Genomic DNA, 14,878 nt, shown 5'->3' on the forward strand with positions numbered 1-14,878 from the left:
TATCAAATAGTGCAAACGGCTGAAGTGCCTGCTGTTTCACTGCCCTACCCTCTGAACAATGCCTATCAAGATCAAAGTTAACCAGGACTGCAGGTCAGAATGGGAGATTATCAAGCTAATTAGATGTATTAGAACATTAACTTCTGGTTAAATCTATTATATAATAGTAAGGAGGAAAATTGAAATAATCTTGGAATTATTGTGGTTTTGATTGAGGAAGAATGAGTGTGTTCCAGGGAACCAGAAAATAATACTGTTTTTTACAATTGGGCAAGAGCACAAGAATGAGTGGAAAGGCAAGATAAAGAGAATGACAGAGAATCAGCCAAACTTTGATACTAGAAGAGTTACTGAAAAAGCTGTCTAAAAATCTGCAAGCATAGAGACTAATTTAAAAGGCTGACATGCATTTGCCCACGAAGTAATTTTTAAATAACCTAATGGTCCCCTTTGTCAGGGTAACTGTCCCAATAGATAAATATAGTATATTGTATGTTGAAAACAATAAATGCCTTGACAACAGATCCTTCTGAGCTGATTATATATTAGGTTGCTAAGATTCAGGTGATGGCATTCTAAGGTGAATACACGAACTAGTTAACACATCATTTCAAGGGGTAATTACCAGTGTTTGTTAAATTGTGAAAGTAAATTGAGGAGGGGTAGGACTACCCATATGTTACAAGTGAAAAGCAGGTGCAGATCCCTCAGGGACAAGGCACAATACTAATAAGTAAAAGCTTTGGCTTTATCAAAAGTGTAGCATTCCCACAGTGGGAATCCTGGGGCCCCAGCACTAATCAAGTGGGGGCCCAATGCATTGCAGTCCTGCTAAGGAGTGAAGCTCGAGGGAAAGCCCTGCAGAAGTGAGTAATGAAACCCGCACTGACTGACATTTCGTACAGATGCCGTGTCCTGTTTTGCTCATTAGCTAACTGGTGTAATGCAGGTGCTGCTGTCTGAATTCCGAGATCCACAGATGTTCTACAGCTTGGCAGCCATGCAGATGTGGGGGAAGTAAACTATCCTGGCTTACTGTAACGAGGTAAAACATACTTGGTTCTCAACACACTCAGAAACAAGCTATCATAGGTTACAGTAACAACAAGATAAAACCTGCTTGGGACTGTACTACTCTGATGAGGGAGGCAACCTGTCTGAGGTTACTGTAAAGTCTTCTCACGCTTTACTCTGCATTATTATGTGTAGGACCTGGATCAGCTGTGTCTGTGAATTTTACTGTTGAAACACAAGGTGGGATGGAAAACGCATTTACACAATATACAAGATTAGAACTCACAACAATCATGATAATGGTTTCAATTTAAGCTTTGTCTTACATTTTTGAATAATAAATGTTAAATGAAAAATAACTACAGAGCTTCAGAAAAAATCTCTGGGAACCATAATAGTTCACAAGCTGAATATGAACCCACGTGTACAGTTTTCAAAAAGGAAAAAAAAGAGGAAGGATGGGGGGGAGCAGTAGGAGACCTGAGGTGTACTACACAAGAGCTATAGATGACAGAAAATTTTGCTCTGTTTGGCGCTAATGAAGCATCAGCAGGAATACTTTACCATTTACGCACTGCACCTAAGATACATACAGGCAAAATGAAAGAAAAGAGGACCACAAAAAATATATGTTTAGAAACATAAAATGAGAAAGACTGAAAGAATTGGACTTGTATAGACAAGATTAGATTGAGCAGAACTGTGAATATGAAATGTTGCTGTAAAAAGCTGTAGTAGTTGCAGAGTGAGGGGTTTTTTCGTGTTCTGTGAAGTTTAAGTCAAGCACTATTAGATTTGAAGCAAAGGTGATTCTGTGTCAGGTTTTACATTGGAAAGCTTCACGTGAAGCACTGGAATAGGTTACCCTTCTGTAACGCACCTGTAGGATCCCTTTTCCTGTAAGTTTGTAAGAACAGATGAGATAAAACTGTCGTAAGTGCACAGGCCCACTTGTTCCTGTCCCTGTGAAGGGAGAGGGACTCAGTAGAGATCTTCAGTCCTGTGTGTCTCAGTAAAGTAAATTGGTACACATTCAAATACTTAGCTGCAATCAGGGAATGCTATTAATTTGCTTATTAATTTAATTGTATTCCAGTCACTTTAATCTTCAAGGTTTTATTTGCATAAATGATTTATGCTAAAAGCAGCAGAGGGGTTAGAGCTCAAGCCTGCTGTGCACATCCATGTGTTGGGGGAGTCAGCTGCTGAGAACAGAGTTACCATCCCTGGAGTGTTCATGTGTATATGTGGCACTTAGGGACGTGGTTTAGTGGTGGACTTGGCAGTCCTGGGTTAATGGCTGAACTCGATGATCTTAAAGGTATTTTCCAACCTAAATGGTTCTAGGATTCTGTCACTGCCTCAGCTAAATTTCTACAACTTTTCCCTTCCTTTATGTAGTAATTTCCTGGATGTGAAGTCTCAATATAACCAGGAGGTGGCACAAGAGACCCTTTGCAGACTTTCAGATGTACGTGTAGCGCACTGTGAGCAAAGGTAACGTGAAAAACAGTCTTCCGGACGTCTGCCTTAAATCTGCCCATTAGAAACATCCAAACACAAAATGGCAGGGTTTGTTTTTTGGTTTTGTTTTTTTTTTTTTTTAAATGTGTTTTAAAACGAACGTATATTTGCGTTCGGCATTCAACTGCTCCCTTTAATCTTTTAGAGAACACGCAAACACAGCTTCATAATTTTATATCTCAATTACCCTCTGTGTAATGCACTCATTCCTGTAAACCTGGCAAAAGATGTACGCTGCATTGCTCGGAGGAAACTTAGACGTCAAATCGCAGGTTACAGGGGCAGTGTTAAGCATCTTATCTAATTACATTCCTGTCCTCACCTGCTAAGCCCAGGTTTTCCCTTATGAGTAAACTGAGAGGGGATGTCAGGACATGTCTGTGCTCCCTGTTTGGTATACAGTGAAGGCAGACTTACTGTCGTTTATGCTCTGTTGCTACAGTTCTATATCCTGCCAAAGTTATTCTCTTCTTCAGCCAATAGCAACATTTGCAGGATGCTTGATGAAAGTGACTGGAATAAAGAAAATAGGAAGAAATGGTATATAGTGAGGAATACAGAAGGGGGGAAATAGCTAGAAATGAGAAATGGAGAAGAGCCTTGAAGTCAGGAAAAAAAAAAAGGTAACATTTATTTCCGTTTAATTTGAACAGACTGGTTTTGGAGCAGTACAAAGAACTGATTTATATTAGGTGTAAGTTAAGGGAAGGAAGAGTCAGTAAAACATTTTCACTGCTGGGACCAATGCATTTCAAAGCTGCATTGTATGGCATAAACCGGGATGGGCACAAAGGGTGATAGATGACCCAAGGCTGCCTGCTGTGATAGCTCATTCTCCTGCTGACTGACTCATCATGCTCAAATGCTAATTCTAAAATCAAGGGGGAAAATGATTCATTCTTTAATAGCTGGAAGTGAAAAATTACTTTCAAGAATGATAAATGCTTTGGTCAGTATTGCTAAATTTCTTTAGAAAGTATTTGTGGGAAACATGAATGTAATGGAAAATTTCTGATTTAATGCACTCTTACTTTTCTATGTTGTTAAATGTAACTTTAGAAGTAACCATCATGAAAAAAAATATCCTTCAGCAGACTGACAAAGAAAAAGGCCTTGATGTAAAATGTGAAATTAGCCTGTTAGGTTTTGAAAAGATTTCAAGGTGTCTAAGTGTGACATTTTGTGATCTTAATCAGATTGTTAGTTTGAATGTTCTGAACAGTTACTCAAACCAGTGGGATTTATGTGAATTTGCATATGCACATTATTCCTTGTAAATGCATCTCAAATCTCTAGATAATTCATATTTTTTAAAACAACCCAGATCCTAAAGCATATTTATGCATCTAACAATTAATACCTATCTACTTTGGAAAATAAAACCATTTCTAAAGCCCGTTTTCATGCTGCTTCCTTTCAAATAATAGTTTTTAAAGTCTAATTACTACTCTAGACAGAATTAAACCAACTACAGACTTCTGAGTAGTTTTGTTTGAGCAGTGTCCACAGAGATCTCTCTCAATGGCAATATGATAGCAATGAGTGCTGAAGAAGGATTTACATTCCTGAAACTATAACAGTTTGTCTAATAATAAATGAATAATAAATAAATAAATAAATCTGGTGCTGAAGCTTGCTTCTCTACCAACAGCCGTACATGTTTTAAATGTAGTCCTGATTCATATTGAATTTTAATTTTTTGATAAGTTTAAATATGGGTAAGGAACCATTAAAAGCATCATATGCTTAAGTGTTTTATTAATATTTGCAGCATCTCTACAGAATGTATATCTTTTTAAAACATTTCACTGATTCTGCTTAGCTGCTGGTGGCAGCCTTGTGTTAAGGAGCCATGGGAACTCTTGGCATTTTGAGTGCTGTGTTGATATAGATCAATTCTGAACATGATGAAACATTTAATTTTCATCTATGCATTGTCACTATGTTTATTTCAGGCCCTCGTGGTATTTCTGTGCATATGGTCTTTAAATTCCTCATGGAAAAATAGTTGCTATTCTTGTCAAACAAGAAAGATTATAATAGTTGATAATACAAATGGCCTCTAACCATTGTTTTTAATGCTTTTAAGTCCTAAATAGTGATTACTCAGCAATGGAATGGTTGGATAAACACATCAAGGCAAAGACTATTGTACAGTAGATGCCAGCAGCCCTTGCTTCCCCGGCAGGCCTTCCCAGGAAATCTGCATGTCCACAGGTGAACACACATCTTCCTGTGTGACATAAACTGCCTTTTTTTAATCTTTGAGTTGCTTCACTATCTAGCTGCTCCAGAGGACCACAGATTCACTCTACTCTGGTCTCCCAGGACCCTCCACTGTTACGGTAAAGGGTCATCTGCTGGTACAAAATGACAGTCCCTTCCTTTGATCTTGTGTACCCCCACTGCAGCAAAGCCAAGTGGTAGCAGTTTCCTCCAGTATCTGTGGGGAACTTAAGGTACTTGGCAACCCTTGACTACTCTCTCTTCAGTTTCCTCATAGCTTCAGTAGAGAAGGAATATCTCAGCACAATCCTGCCCCTCTGCAGGGCTCTGAACTGGCTTACTAGGGCAGAGCCGAGCTTTGGGCTGGAAGATGTGGAGCAGCAATTAATTCTCAAAGGCCAAGCTGTTATCCCAAAATATTTCTATTATCAACTACCTAGTCGGCATCCAAGCAGTAGTAGGTAGTTCTGCAGAACCTCCTCAGCACAAAACAAGCGTCGTGTGTACACATTTCTTCAAAGCTGAACGGAAAGGTGCTGACTCCACAAAGAGAGCATCTGTGTATTCTGCAAACATCTGCATAAAGTATTGCCATTATCTACTACGGTAAATGGATCTTCAGACTCCTGCTAGTGGCAATCATGTTGGTATGTCTGAGCTCTTTGTCTCTGCCTCCCTATAGTTGCAGAGTAAAAGCCACTATCTGTTCCTGATCTCTACTCTGACAAATTTCATTAGTGTGAGCAGGTTTTCATCTCATTGGTAATGTCACTTGATTTTAAACATGGTATTTCTGAATCACAGTTTAGCAGAAGGTTTTCAAACAAGCATCTAATGAATAATAGAAACAGAAAGAAGAAATAGAAACAGCTTAAGAATTTCAGATAAAATTAAACTAACATCTGTTAAATGTTGTAGCAGTCATTTCATTCAGAAGTCATCTGCCATCTATCCAGGATATTTGTACATTTTATGTGTAATGGAAATGAGATTTGGTTGAACCTTGTCACAATGTGATCAGTTTGTGGCTCTGGGAGCTCAACATATGACACCATCTTTCTGCAGTGCCATTTGCTTCAATACAATGCAATTAATAAACCAGCAGTGTATAAAGACATAATTTGCAACTCAGATGATAAAAATGTTTTAAAATCTGTAAAGGCAGATGTATCAGTGGATGCTAAAACTCAAGATTTTCTCTTTTTTATAGCTCCATCATAGGTCATGTATTCTTTTTGTCCTATACAACAGCTTTCCAAGTGTCCTTCTTTGTTGACATAATGGAGATAGACTCTTTCATACTTAAAAAAAATATTTGTTTAGAGATATATAACATACATAAGAATGTAAGTAGCATGTAAGTATATTATTTATAGTTATGTATAATATTCTGTAGGTACTAAGAATGGAAATAATTCTAGGCACATGGGAGGTATTGATCTCATTAGGACAGGATTTTGCCCCATCTGTGATGCAGAATGCTGTTAAAGTAATCAGAAAGATTTATATTGAGCAGGAAGCTTGCAGAAAAGTTACACTTCCTTTTTCTGACATTCATGAGAGTTTAGTCCTTGATAATGGCATTTTGCCTGACTGCTGGGAAGACTTGCCAGGATTCTGCAAGCAGGCAGTGGCACTGGTATTCCCAATACTGACTGGAGAGGTTGCTGCCAGGCCACGTGTTAAGTACAGCTGACTCAAGGGACTTGTCATTTAGTAATTGAGTAAACAGAGCAGATTCCTGTATGTCTCCTCTCCATCGCACGCCTGCTTGGTCTGCTCTATGAAATATGTTGCCAACAGAATTGTCTAATGCTCAGAAGTTCTGGTATTTTAAAACATTTGCTCAGGTTTGTGGTGGGGGTAGTCTTCACATTTACCTAATGAAAATAATAGTTAAGAAATAACCCGTGCTTGGAATATTTGAGGTGGGGAGGGGGAAGATGGGTGTGGGGGGAGGTATTATAAAATAGAGGAAATTTAAAAGCAATCTTGAACAATTTGGTCAAGTAAACATTCTAAACTTTTCATTGTTAATAAAAAATTGCTTGGGAAGGATATATGGATGAGATTTCAAGTAATTAGATATCAAACACCTTCATATGGTGAAAAAAACCACAAATATATATATACATATATATATCCTGCAGGGCTTTGTCCATGGTAGAGATGTTTGTGGACTTCTTTAAGCAGATAACATGTATGGGAGATATTAAGGCTTGAATGTTTATTTAGACATGTTTATACCAGTTGCCTCAGTTTCCTGCAGGAAGCTTGTTTAGTGGGCTCAGGCTGCTGCTGCAGTGCATGGTGCAATGTTGATCCCTACCTACACAGGCCAGAAACAAAGGGTTCTGGGAGGGCTCTGGTCATGCATGGTTGTGGTTCTAAATTGGTTATTAGACACCTTTAAATAAAGGTGACAATCGTGTTTATATTTTTATTTGGTTAGAGACAAACTCTTGAACAGTGTCATCACTGGTAGAGCAGAGCAGGACTCAGAGTATGCCATGAGGATGAACAGCCAAGGAAAGACAGAGCTTAAAACGTGTTCAGAAGTCAAACTTGAATATGATTCAATGAAACAATTTTCTGGTAAACAAAAACCTGTAGGATTTCACGATGAATGGATGTAGCTACTACATCTGGAGTGGACAAGAGGTTGAAATGTTTGTTTTAGGAAAAGATAGACAAAGAGGTTTGAATAAAACTTTTTACTGGATTAATATAAGGAAAAATATATCTCTTATAAGATTAAAACTGAATAAATTGGAAGATTTAGACATATATCAGGTATGATGGTTTCAGTCTCCAAACCTCTGTCTGTCAGTCTAAGAAATATCTAGAAGCATGGTTACAGTAACTGTTACCGATGAGAAATGCAGCAGGAGTGGCAGAATAACAGGGCCAGTCCCAGGGTAAAGGGACAACAGAGCGCTGGGTTTGTGTGCAGGTGGTAGAGGCAAGAACAAGGACAGACAAATCAGTTATGGTTTCTGGAGGCAGAGTGATATCAAGCAGCGACATGATAGGAATTATCAATGGTATGGAAGTTCCACACCAGTTCTTGTATGGGAGGGGAGGGTGAAAAGGAGAGAGAATTCGTGGTTACCCTGCAGTAAAAAACTGCCCCAAAAGCACCAGGAACCTTTTGCCAATATACTATAGAGGCATTACCGCAGCAGCCAAGTGTTTCTCTCGCACACAAAAAACAGAGATGAACGGGGACACTTCTGAAAGACACGTGTAGGTAATATGAGAAAACACAGGGAGAGTAAGAGAGCAGAGATACCTGTGTGACCTGCATAGCTGAAAGAGATCTTGGAGGAAAGATAGGAATTCTGTAACCTCAGCAGAATGTTAATTCTAAGGCAATAATTGTCATTTTCTGATCTTTAGTCCAGAAACCATACTTCTATATAATCCACCGGAAGCTTGTCTATTCATAGAACCCAATGACCTTGACATTTATCTTTTTCTGTTTCACAACCTTCTCCTCTAACTCCCTCAGCCTGTGCCTGTTCTTATAACCTGATGCTGCAGTCCCGGAGAATGCAGTGAGTTTCTCCAATTGCCTGCCTCAGGCTGTCTCGGTAACCCAGTGTTCGGCCTGGAGAGGAGCAGGCTTGAGAAGAGCCCTTTAAACCGAGAATCTGGTGCTTGAAAAGGAACGAAAAAGCGAATCCCAGGGGAAGGTAGATCGGAAGCAGCAGCAGCGTCCACTCTCCGGCCAGTGGCCGGGGACGCTGGTCCCCTTGCGCTCCCCCGGGGGTACATTCCCCAGCGCCGTTTGAGGCCGCTCAGCTCCATAAATGCCATTTGCATGGGGATAGGATGTAACAAGAGCTGTAAATCACTGATGGTGGAGTGAACTCCTCAGGGGCAGACACAGCGGAGCCGAGCCTCCGCGAGCTGAGGCAATGTGTGAACGATATCTTTTGTTGGGGGAGAGGACTGATCGCAATTAGATGATACTTATCTGGCCCTTTGATGTGTATTTACACAAACAACGTTTTCCTCCGGGAGTTGAGGTATAAAGTAGGGGCGCGCTCTCCGACACCCTCCTTCCCGGCATCTCTGAAACAAGGCAGGATGACCAAGGCCCCTTTCTCCGTCGAATGGTTGTCCCAGAGCAGCCAGACTCTCAAGAGCCCCACCGAGGGCTCTCCGCATCGAGCATCCTCCGCGGGCCACCGGCCCGGCTCTGGCTCCAGTCCTGGCTCTGGCTCCAGCCCCGGCTCGAGCGAGCGGAGCCGGGAGCAGTCTGCCGGGCCGCGGGCCGGGAGAAGCGGCAGGAGCAGGGAGCGCGTGGCGGCCACTCCCGCTGCAGGTAACCGCGTGTCCGCGGCCGTCGGGGCGTCCTGGAGCTCCCGCGCCGGGAGAGGAGGGCGGGCGGGACTGGACCCCCCCGGGGCCCCGGGAAGGCACCACTTCGCTGTGGCAAAGGAGTCGGGCGATTCCCTACGCGGTTCCCGGGCGTGGCTGACCCTTTCCTCCTTCCCCCCTGTCCTCAGGAGCAGACGGGCGGCCGTCTGGAGCGGGGCAGCCCGTGCCTGAGGAGGGTCCCGAGTGCTCGGGCCCCGAGGAGCCCGGCGGCCGCGGCGGGCGGCGGCTGCGCACGGCGTTCAGCGCCGAGCAGATCAGCACCCTGGAGAGCTCCTTCCAGCGGCAGCAGTACCTGGGAGCCGCCGAGCGCCGGCAGCTGGCCGGCAGGATGCGCCTCTCCGAGGTGCAGGTGAGCGCGGGGGGCACTGGCTGTGCCGTGGGCTTAGTGAATAACGACAGCGTAGTTCTGATAAATAACAAGATAAAGAACAAGCTGCGTGCCGTTGTCACCTCACCTTTTTTTCCTCCCCCCCCCCCTTGCTTTTCCTCCAGATCAAGACTTGGTTTCAGAACCGCCGGATGAAGCTCAAGCGGCAGCTGCAGGAGTTGAGGACGGAGCCTTTCTGCAGCCCCCCTCTCCCTTACGGACCTCAGGGCGGTGTGGTGCCCTTACCTCTCGCATACGTGGCCCGACCACCACCTCTGCCCCGGCAAGGGGCAACCTCTGAGGGTTTCACCTTGGCGGCTCTACCGGCACCCGCCCTGGACCTCAGCAGCGCCTGCAGAACACAGCCAGTAGGCTTTTGGGCGGCACCCTGCTTTGTGGGGTACAGGGATCCCAGAGCTTTCTTGCTGGGTGTCTGACCCTCTGATATGGACTATGACTAAAGAGGATTTGCACTACTGATAGATATTTGGGCTGCCCTTGTCTGTAACTGCCTGGCAGAGTTATGATGCAGCACTGAACAAAACATTTAACAAAGACATGCTGGACAACCTGGACTATGGACTTCAGGCCTCTGCATTTATAGGCAACTATAAAATAGAAACAGAGTGGGACAAACACTAATATAAATGGAATCCTTTAATAAACCTATTTTTTTCCAGCTTTCATGTGAATTCCTTCCACAGGGATTGTAGAGCTGTTCATTCTGCCCCAAAAGAAAGCTCCTCTTCATTAAAGGAAGCATAGACTTCTCATTTTCTAGATTTGTTTTGCCCCTCTGCAATTTACTGAGCATGAGTGCAAAAAAGTGTGAATTTCCCCCTGCCTTCTAAAACAGGTATCCAACCCCTTCAGCTACTTCCTAGATGGGATTTTCTGCCATGGGACTGTGCCTTTAACCAAATATGTGGATACACCTGTTACTTAATATTGGGCTTGCTATAGTAGTGGAACAGATGTTTTTGTTGGAGATCCTTAAAAAACATATTTGTAGTATCTTGAGATGTAAAAAGTTGCTTTCTAAATAAGTATGATAATATATCTTCATGCTTTCACGTGCAGCTTCAGTAGATTAGTAAGAACATCTTGCCTAAACAGATCATGGAAAGGATCTTGAAATTTCTAATCTACAAAATAGTATCTCATCATCTCACATGCAGGTAATGGGGTATGAGAGTGATGATCAAAAGAAATTTAGCATTCCAGTGCTGTTTTTCTGTAAGTGGCAGTAAAATTCCTTCCCACTCTGCTGTGCACTTTTAAAATTTGAATAATGTTCTAGTAAACTTATGGTCAAAATGGCCCGATTTCAGGCCAGAGAAAGGGCTCTGAGAAGTAAGTGATCCTTGACTCATGCAAGTTGACATAAATCTTTCAAAGTCAATTGTCAACTAACATGAAAAGAGCAATAAATATTTCCACATTAGAGGTGATTTCAGGGATTATTGAAAGATTTCCAGCACATTTGTAATCTGGGTTTCTGTAATGAATGGTCTCTGAAGGTTCTCTGTCAGTATCCTTGAAAACGCCTCTTTTCTTTTGCGTACAGGGGCCAATCTGCCGCTTGAGTACATTTGTCTAGTAAAAAGCAACCCGCTGCGGGCAGCGGGTTTTGCTGACACATTTGGAAGTCTCATTAATTATTTTGTAATCCGTGCTGTATTTTTCTAGCCTTTTGAGATACTACTATTTGTTTGCAATTGATTAAAATTCCCATTCAATGGAGGCTTATTTCTCGAAGTCAGGTATTACTAAACTCTTATTTATTCGAAGAAATCTCTCAGACTCCTTCAAATGTCATTAGGAAACTGGAATGTCTCCAGAAAGCTCTGAAATGGTGAATATTTTCCTCTTGCTCTAAAGCAATGACGTTTAAAATACCAAAATAGTCAAGGCCAATAAATATATAATTTACTTTTAAAAAAGTGTTAAGCGTGAGAGTCGATGTGGCTATTCCGTTTTCAAGAGGATAATTGAAGGGTTAGGGGTTCTCTTTATAATCTTGTACGGCCACAGTGGAGAACCCCGTCTCTACTCCAAATGCTCCGCTCACCCCGTACAAAAGGAACAGTAATAGTCCCTCCTGCTCTCAGAGGCGAGAGCGGCGGTCTGGGGGACGAAGGGAGGGAGCTCTGAAGGGACCGACTGGAACCGGGACTACCTGCAGCAGCGTTGCGGGAGCACCCCAACCCCGGACCAAATGGGGAGAGGGTGAAAGGGAAGTGGGAACGGGCAGCACCTCAGCTGGGCCTGGGGAAAGTGAGAGACAGATGAAAGGACTCAGGAGGAGAGGGGGAGAACAAAGTGCTCCCACCTGCGGAGGGGAACTGTTTCCGAGGGGACAGGGTTCGTGCGGGGGAGGAGGGGGTGTCGCCGTCTCCCCAACCTAAGGGTAATGAGGGAGAGGCAGGAGCACACTTTTTCGAGTCCCCAAGTGTTCCCAGTAAGACGTCTTCTGGGGCAGCTCTGTCTGGGCCCTCATCCCCCGGATCTGCCCTCCCGGCCCCCGGCACCGCTGCAGTCCCGGGTCAGTCTGGCCCGTCCGAAGGGGCAGAGATGCGGTGCCGGCCCCGGGCTGCACCCACTCGCCCCCGAGCTCGGCTCGACCGAGCGGGGGAACAGTTTCCCCTCCGTGCGAAAGTTTAGAGCAAGACAAGAGACAACGGGAGCTGCTCGGAGCAACACGTAGTGCTGCGATCCTTGCATGATTTAAGCCCACGGGGATGGTGGGGTCCACGCCGGGACAGGCGGGGCTGTGCGGTCAAGCTGCACCGACCACGGGGCAGTCTCGGAGGTGATGGTTCTGCGTGCGGGGTGGGTGTATGCGGCTCCCCGTGTCCCGTGCCAGGGGCGAGGGCTGCTTAGTGGCACTAACGGGGTGACCTATCTCTGGGCGTACGAGCTGCAGAACGGCTGGAGTGGCAGAAGCCGGTCTCGGAAAGAGTGCTAATGGTCACTTAACATAATGACTTCTTGGCCACCTGTATACTTAGCAAGCACTTGAAATGCCTTGCCAGTGTTTTGGCAGCGCTAGCTTGCAAATATTGCTCCCTTTCCCGGCAATTGCTCAAATGAATTCAAAAGATGATGCTCACTTGGCTGAGTGCCTAGTACTAGCGGATTCCTCCGAATATCCGCATGATAATTCCTCTTCCACCTGCAAAAGTCAGCTTTCTCTAGAAGGTAACTACTGCATTCCAGTGTTCTAGAAAACTATATGTGAAATTATTTAATTTTTGCTAAAGTGGTCCAATTCTCGCACTATAACATGAATGCAAGATTTTCCTTTTATCTAGGAGAAAGAAAGTCAAACTTCATGCTTTATTCCTGCTTGTTTGAATTTCTCATCCGCTGTGTTTTATTCCTGGCAGCAATAAAGGGGCACTGGTGTCAGCGCAGGCCCTCTGCTCTCTCGCAGCCCCTCGCAAGAGATCGGAACAGTCTGGCTCCTCCCGCACCGCACCCGCCGAACGCCCCCGCAGCAACCTCCGGGCCGCCCCACCAGCACAGTGGGGAGCAGCCCCCCAGTTTGTGTCACACCACAATAAACCCCAGCATCGGAATGCTCTCTGGCAGGACCAAGCGGTGTGGGCAAGCCAGCTACAAATGGGGAGGGGGGTGGAACTCACAACAACAAAAACCAAAAAGGCCGAGTCGATTAGCTGGGGAGGAGCAGTTTAAGGAGCAGCTTAATGCTTCTGGGGGTGAAACTGCCGGAACTCCCGGCCCGACGGTTCTCGAGGAGGAGGCTGTATAACCTGGAAACTGGGCTCCCCCGGGAGGAAAAGAGAATGGGAGGGGGGGGAAATCGCCAGCACGCTAACTTCAAAGCCTTTGTCCCCTGCAGTGCGTGAGCGGAGGGGGAGCAACCTGATTGAATTAGCACCGCGGGGTGGGGGAGCCGCCGGCAGCCGCGCGCGGTACCGCCCGTCCCAATTTGGCTAGAGCAGCCATCAGGGGACTGGGAATAGGATCGGGGTATATCACCCCCCCCGCAGCTCGCAGACACGGTGGAGCCGCTGCAGGGACCTCTTCAAAAACCAGGTGAAGTTATTCGGTGTTGTGTGCTAATCGAGAGAGATCTCACACTGTCAGGCCATTACATCTAATTGCTGCCCATTATCTTTTTCTTTGATACGTAATTAGATGACAATTAACTTGATAAATCCCACCGAAGCGGAGGGAGAAATAAAGAGGAGAGACCTCTTGGTCTCGACGTGTTCCTTGTATAGACTTTACTACTTTTCCTTTATAGCTGTCTCTTAAACTCCTAGGCTTCGACCTGGTGTTACCCTGTAACAGTACTTAGTAGGGAGCTAATCCTACCGTCTCTTTGGTATTCAGGCAGGTTAAGTGCTTCAGTTCTTATTTCAGCTCTTAGTTATTCTGCCTGTAAAATTCTGAACAACTGTGGAGGTGTCACAAGTCCTCAGGCAAGGTAGCAATGGCGTGCATAGAAATTCAAGTACTAGTTTGTTTCGAGCTAACTTCACTTATCTGGGCTCTTTGTCCACTAGTTCTGCAAAGAACACAGAAATATTTCCCCGATAATTTTTTTTTTTAATGCAAAGTGAGTATTTGCTCCCACAGTCCCTGAATAGGAGTATCTGGGCTTGCAGCGTGTGAGCCGGGAGGGAAAAGGCTGCCGGGTGAGTCAGTAGCATTTGTCATTTATTGTGTGTTAGCCCGCATTGTTCCCGTGGGCAAAGGAGCGGCGGGGTGATGGCACTGTTAGCGTTCACAGGTACTTCAAACAGAAAAGCATCTATTCCGAAACAATCGATCTCGTTGATGCCTAATTGACTATCTAATAGCACCTATCAGGACATCAAAGGAGAAGCTGAATAACCGAGTTAGCATTTCCAAAGGAGAACAGTGGAGGGTACAAACAGCCATCAGCTATCCCACCGGTCGGGAGCCCAGCCTGGGCCTTGCGGCTGGCTATGGGCATAGGTTTCCTATGGTCCCGTCTGGAGCAGGGCAAAATACTTTGTCTGCACTTTTAGCCATGTTTAAAACCTCGCTCCCTACAGTAATTAAGCTTACTTACTTCTGAAGGGCTGCCACACTTCCACAAGCTCTCTTCTCCTGCCCATTCGCGCAGCTAAACGTATTTTGGGGGGAGGATTGAGTTTGTTTGGTTGGGAGCTTTTTCTCCCCTGGGTGGGGCGTGTGCCATTGCAGTTCTTACTGCTTCGTCTATCACCCCCACTTCTCCAGTTTTGTCAAGAAGATATGGGTAAAATCTAGGCTTTTCAGAAAGATAAATGAGATTTGCCTACGATGGAGTCAGTAAGTTTGCAGCCCAGAAGGTCCCAGGTCTGGTGGCCTAGTACATCAGCT

At 44.6% G+C, this 14,878-nt stretch overlaps 2 protein-coding genes across 5 annotated transcripts in view; both read left to right on the forward strand.

The window, feature by feature from the left end:
- The window catches only part of KNDC1 (kinase non-catalytic C-lobe domain containing 1), a 72,232-nt gene extending 63,761 nt beyond the window's left edge, over positions 1 to 8,471 (forward strand). For 2 of the 4 annotated variants that reach the window (XR_001873014.1, XR_001873016.1), the window contains exons 31-32: positions 950 to 1,045; positions 2,416 to 2,805. The gene's annotated coding sequence lies outside the window, so the exon portion shown is untranslated. Of the gene's footprint in view, positions 1 to 949; positions 1,046 to 2,415; positions 2,807 to 8,459 lie in introns of those variants that run through there. The other 2 variants (XR_001873017.1, XR_001873015.1) reach the window with 2 other exon arrangements.
- A 385-nt stretch (positions 8,472 to 8,856) lies between these two features.
- On the forward strand, positions 8,857 to 9,954 carry LOC108509885 (homeobox protein vent1B-like). Its single transcript, XM_017839495.1, has 3 exons — positions 8,857 to 9,094; positions 9,279 to 9,499; positions 9,643 to 9,954. The coding sequence occupies exons 1-3, from the start codon at positions 8,857 to 8,859 to the stop codon at positions 9,952 to 9,954; spliced, it is 771 nt and encodes a 256-aa protein (XP_017694984.1).
- The last annotated feature ends 4,924 nt before the right edge of the window (positions 9,955 to 14,878 follow it).

The sequence above is a fragment of the Lepidothrix coronata genome, unplaced genomic scaffold, assembly GCF_001604755.1.
Source record: "Lepidothrix coronata isolate B3197 unplaced genomic scaffold, Lepidothrix_coronata-1.0 Scaffold8, whole genome shotgun sequence".
Lineage (NCBI taxonomy): Eukaryota > Metazoa > Chordata > Aves > Passeriformes > Pipridae > Lepidothrix > Lepidothrix coronata.

Coding starts and splice junctions, on each gene's coding strand:
- LOC108509885 (XM_017839495.1), top strand. CDS start 8,857: ATGACCAAGGCCCCTTTCTCCGTCGAATGGTTGTCCCAGAGCAGCCAG. Junction 9,095..9,278: donor GGCGGCCACTCCCGCTGCAG/GTAACCGCGTGT, acceptor CCCTGTCCTCAG/GAGCAGACGGGCGGCCGTCT. Junction 9,500..9,642: donor TGCGCCTCTCCGAGGTGCAG/GTGAGCGCGGGG, acceptor CTTTTCCTCCAG/ATCAAGACTTGGTTTCAGAA.